The sequence below is a fragment of the Harpegnathos saltator genome, unplaced genomic scaffold (genome assembly GCF_003227715.2).
Source record: "Harpegnathos saltator strain DR-91 unplaced genomic scaffold, Hsal_v8.6 scaffold128, whole genome shotgun sequence".
Taxonomy (NCBI): domain Eukaryota; kingdom Metazoa; phylum Arthropoda; class Insecta; order Hymenoptera; family Formicidae; genus Harpegnathos; species Harpegnathos saltator.
This window is the reverse complement of record NW_020229904.1, coordinates 105,001-109,698: the sequence shown is the minus strand read 5'-3', so window position 1 is coordinate 109,698 and position 4,698 is coordinate 105,001. Positions and strand designations below refer to the sequence as shown.

Sequence of the window (4,698 nt, the reverse complement as noted above, 5' to 3'; positions counted from 1 at the left end):
ATGTACACACACACAACCAAGTGTTTAGACTTCTATATTGTCATGATAGATTATATGCAACGATTATTCAAATGATGCATTTATATATGCATATATACATGTTATAAATATAAGTGCTAATATAAGATATATTATTTCTAATATACGTACTGCATATGTCACGAATTGTTTGTATGTGTATGCGTGTCTATGTGTATGGAACGAGTATGTAAGTTTTGGAAAGAAGGATATCATACTAAAAAAGTAAATTGATTTTTGACAGGCTAAGTAACATTAGATTTAATATTATTTACATAACATAAGTTTTAAAGCAGGCCGTTGAACTCGTTTCCTCTAAATGTCAGGCTGTAAATGTTTCAATCTCATTCGAGGATCCATTGAGCTGTCCGAATAAATTTAATATAAATCACTAATGAGCGCAGTTGTTTTTTTGTAAAATAACACGATTACAATGATTTCTCTCCAACGTACTTTTATTCCATCTTTTATCGTATACATATATCAACTCACAGAAACGTAACATTCGCCTGATCGAGTAAACATCTTACTTTCAGCATATATTGATATCTATTTGACTTATGTTACACATGAAGACGCATGTAAGTCTCACTGTAAATGGTTTTATCATAGAAAGTCATTTATCTAATCGTATCCTTGTGAGAATTCGTAATTAACGATTTGTACATAAAAAGAAAAAAAAAGAATTAACTCAATAGAAAACTAAAAAAGCATAAGATAAGATCATGGACATTTGTACATGGAAAACATAATTTATTTTTTTCTTCCTCTACTACGACGCGAATACGTTTTACTTTTGCGCAATGTAACTCGCTATCGTCCGTACGTAATGATTTCGTGTGACATATTTTTTTTATCGATACTGATGATATAGAAACTGATGGTGTAGCTCGTACAACGTACTTGAGCAAGTAGTGGTCCTTCATAATTTACATAAATAATAACGCATTATCACGTTCGCTGCCGAGTCAACACGTGACATAGCGGATAAATTTGCCTCGATGATGCATATGTTACACGTGTGTGATAGCGAACGTGCTAAGAAACAAAAATGGTAATGTCGAGTTGTCTTAAATAGAAATTAGTTATATAAAGCGATATGAAAACATACGAGAACACAGGTCGCCGGCAGTTCGTCGCTGATGACACCTCATATACGTTGCACTGCAGAATCATTATTGCAGCGTTCTGAGGACTCCTCAGTTTATCCTTATGAATAACGTCTCAGTATCGAAATTGACCTTTCCTGCCCATTCCGTTATGGTACACCCTTAGCGGCGTATAATTTCCATTTCCGTTCATTGCTATATTCGTGGAATTATAAAAAAAAAAAAGAAAATTATGAAGACGATGAAAATTAGAAAAACAGCCGCGCATTTTTGGAAACAACAGCGACAGATATAGTTTTCCCCATGATGCATGCAGAGGAAGAGAAAATGTTGTACGGGAAAATCTACAGAATCGACATTTCTCCGATTGTGATGGATTTCGATCATCGTCAGAATCAGAGGAGACGGTTCTAAAGATCTCCGCATTAGATGCGAGTGGACACGCTGTTAGACAGTACACAAAGTATACATGTTCCGAAGAACGTGAAGCAGAGAATCTCGATCGTATTTGATCACTTACTCAATTCGTAATCTCTTATAGCAGCTTGTAAAGTCAGAGTCATGATGTAAGAGAGACAGAACGTTCTTGCAAAATTCAATTAGTATGCGTAATTAAAAGTCGCTTACCTTGCACGATCGTGGGAGGTTGACGGGGGCCTTGGATGGTATGTGCATGACATCTTGGCTTCAATAGACCGTGATACAATATGAAATACAGAACGGCAACAACGGCCGCTGCTACCGCCATGCAACGATATACAAATCTAAGCGAGCTCACGATGTCCCCGTCGCCGAGATTGACATAAGCACCGATGGCGGCTCCGATGCTTCGACCTGTACAGAGTTGGATATAGAGTAGAAATCAGTAGTTCCGATTACCGATCGCGTTTAGTTGTGACGTTAATTGCTGGCGTACCGAAACCGAAGTGAGCTATCACAGGTAGCCCTTGGGCAGTCACCGTTAAATGACGCGGTACCAAGTGTCGCAGGTAAAGAATGGCAGTAACCCACATTATTCCTAAGGTGAATACTTCTAGAGCCTCCGAAATTAGAGACCACCAAGGCCCCGCTACGAGACTCAGTCCGGTGAACCTGAGTAAAAATTCGTCGACATCGTATCGATCGGTGTATTCTTTAGACACGAGTAAAGAAAAGGAAAGAAAAAAAATCTAACAATATCTTCCCTCGACGATTGTCGTGCTATCGGAATAGGAGACAAACTTACCTACCTAATTATATACACCGTGAAGGCAGTGATGAGAAGATTACTGTGACCACAATAGTCCACGAAATGCTCGGACTTCCAGAGGAACAGGAATGCCGGTATCGCTCCGACTGTCATAGCGACACCGATGGACAGCTCATCGCCTCCTAGCCTTTGCAAATGCCTGCGTTTGAGAAAAAGAGCATCTCAAACGAATGTTTATCACAATGATGAACGATTGAATGATTGGTATATGAGCAATGGGAATCTTTCGAAACCAGGACTCTTACAAGGGTAGGTAACTGTCCATCGCGCTCCAGAACGTCCCCAAGACTAACAGCACGAGAAACAAGGCGGCGGTTTCGCTGCCATATCTCTTAATAGCGCTCATCGGCAATGCCAGCATGCCGCTTCTCGTGTGCCACCACCATTCAGGCGGACTGAGCGGCATGTCATTCGCTGACAGAGCGACGACGGCCGCGAGGATCATCAGTACAGCGTGTAGAACGAAAGGCAGCCAATAGGCAGGTCCGATGTCGTTCGTCAGGGTGCTTAGATAACCAGCCAAGGGTCCTAGCAGGGCAAAACCAAGAGAGCCAAAAGCCAATTGCCGGCCGACGTCACCACGGCCGCACGACGTCTCTCTGGTTGCTATCACCACCGCCGCGTCGATCAGGGCGACGGCGGTCGTGGGGAAGATATCCGCAAACGATCGCACCGCCAGGTATATCCAGACGCACGGTGTGCAAGCGCTACGTTGACTATGGCATGACGTTACCGCCCAATCTCCGGTCTGTTGACACTGGCTTTCCGCCAGCACACTGCCTGAAATGCGATATTATCTCGATGTAAAGGGGAATTGTTTGCTTGTAGTCGGATATACTTCAAAATCTGAAGCTGACTTTCGCTAAATTCAGATTAAGCATAATCGTTGATTTACCAGCAAAAGAGGGTAAGAAAATGTTCTCACACGTTTTAATAACAAATTATATGTTATCTTGCATGTTGGCGATCTGTCAGTTGAGTTGATCGTCAATTAGCTTAATCAGTATTTGGTGAAAGCCACCCGAAGAAGATGAGGTTGATACATAACGACTATTGATCGCGCACTTCGAGATATTCATCTCGACACATTCTGGAATGAGAGATCCCTTCTGTCGATGTCATTACGGAAATTATTCGGAAAATCGATCCTTTCGCGCACGCAGTCGCGCTATTAATCTGGATTCTAAAGGCGATCGTTACCAGGTAGAGTGTACGGATCGATCAGGTCGCATTCTATCGAGCAACTCTGATTGAATTCAGCCATCCTGACTTCCAGTTCAGGCGGTATGCGACAAGCAAAGTACTCGGCCACGGGATACGCGCACCATTCCTTTTCATTTTCGGCGTTCAATGCCTGCCCGAGGCTACCATTCACCGGCAGGCTGCCGGAGTATTCCGTATAAACGTGACAGACGACGTTGTCGTCCTCGTCCTTGTAACACAGATGCGGCGGCTCGTTCTCCGCTATAATGTAGCGGCGAGTTTTTCTCGTCTCTTCGTAATCCTGCTGAGATCGTAATTCACGTAAGCGCGCGCGCGCGACACATGGCCTTATAAGATAATAGCGCATCTCTTAAGGTAAGGCAAGTAATAAGGTAACTGCATTTGCATTATCTTATATGGCGCATTGAAGCTTTTATTATAGCCTTACTTGCGCGTAGAGTTCAGCGTCCAGCGGTGCAACCGTGATCGAGCCGCTGCCTTCGAAATCGACCTCCACGTCGGCGTTGACGGTGCTCGTAGTACCCGCAGCGAGTTCCGCGTGCCATCGTCGTGATCCGGTTATCGGGTAGCAGGCGTAGTTACAATTCTCCAGTAGCATAGCGCCCACCCCGCTGTCGTCGTCGGTCCAGCGGTGGCAACCAAAGCGATTCTCGCATCTTTCCTGCCGCACCTAAATGAGACACATCGGTTTCGCATAATTCAACAACATTTATTTGAGAAATAATGGGACTTTGATTTAAGAAAGATATAAAAGAAATTGGTTAAAAGAACACGACAATCGTGGCGTTACTAAACTTGGTAGCAGTGCAATTTTTAATGTGAAAGGCTCAAATATCTCTTAATCGCTCTATATATCCCGAATAATTTCGTTTTTTGATTTTATCTCCGGTTTTATTTCCGATATTCTGTCGGATCTCATGTTCGTCCATATCTACTCAAATCTGTGCGATCTTTTCTTTACATCGTCTACAGTCATTACCATCGCTCCGTGCCGATCGCAGTTGAACTTCAAGCCGGGGATCTTTTCGTCCGCTGACAGAGCGTACAGATCCTTCCTAGGTATCAGCATCATCAGCGAGTAGACAAACGCCGAAAGGA

At 43.1% G+C, this 4,698-nt stretch overlaps 1 protein-coding gene across 7 annotated transcripts in view; it reads right to left on the bottom strand.

The window, feature by feature from the left end:
• Positions 1-455: 455 nt before the first annotated feature.
• LOC105185673 (uncharacterized) overlaps positions 456-4,698 on the bottom strand; it is a 19,301-nt gene continuing 15,058 nt past the window's right edge. For 5 of the 7 annotated variants that reach the window (XM_025307513.1, XM_025307511.1, XM_025307516.1 and 2 more), the window contains 9 exons: positions 4,580-4,698; positions 4,028-4,270; positions 3,577-3,883; positions 2,622-3,156; positions 2,357-2,515; positions 2,044-2,219; positions 1,755-1,961; positions 1,648-1,671; positions 456-1,322 (listed from right to left, as the gene is read on the bottom strand). The exon at positions 4,580-4,698 is cut by the window's right edge and continues 216 nt beyond it. In XM_025307513.1, the coding sequence (XP_025163298.1) occupies positions 1,243-1,322; positions 1,648-1,671; positions 1,755-1,961; positions 2,044-2,219; positions 2,357-2,515; positions 2,622-3,156; positions 3,577-3,883; positions 4,028-4,270; positions 4,580-4,698 (1,850 nt within the window). In that variant the 3' untranslated portion in view covers positions 456-1,242. The remainder of the gene's footprint in view (positions 1,323-1,647; positions 1,672-1,754; positions 1,962-2,043; positions 2,220-2,356; positions 2,516-2,621; positions 3,157-3,576; positions 3,884-4,027; positions 4,271-4,579) is intronic. The other 2 variants (XM_025307527.1, XM_011145341.2) reach the window with 2 other exon arrangements.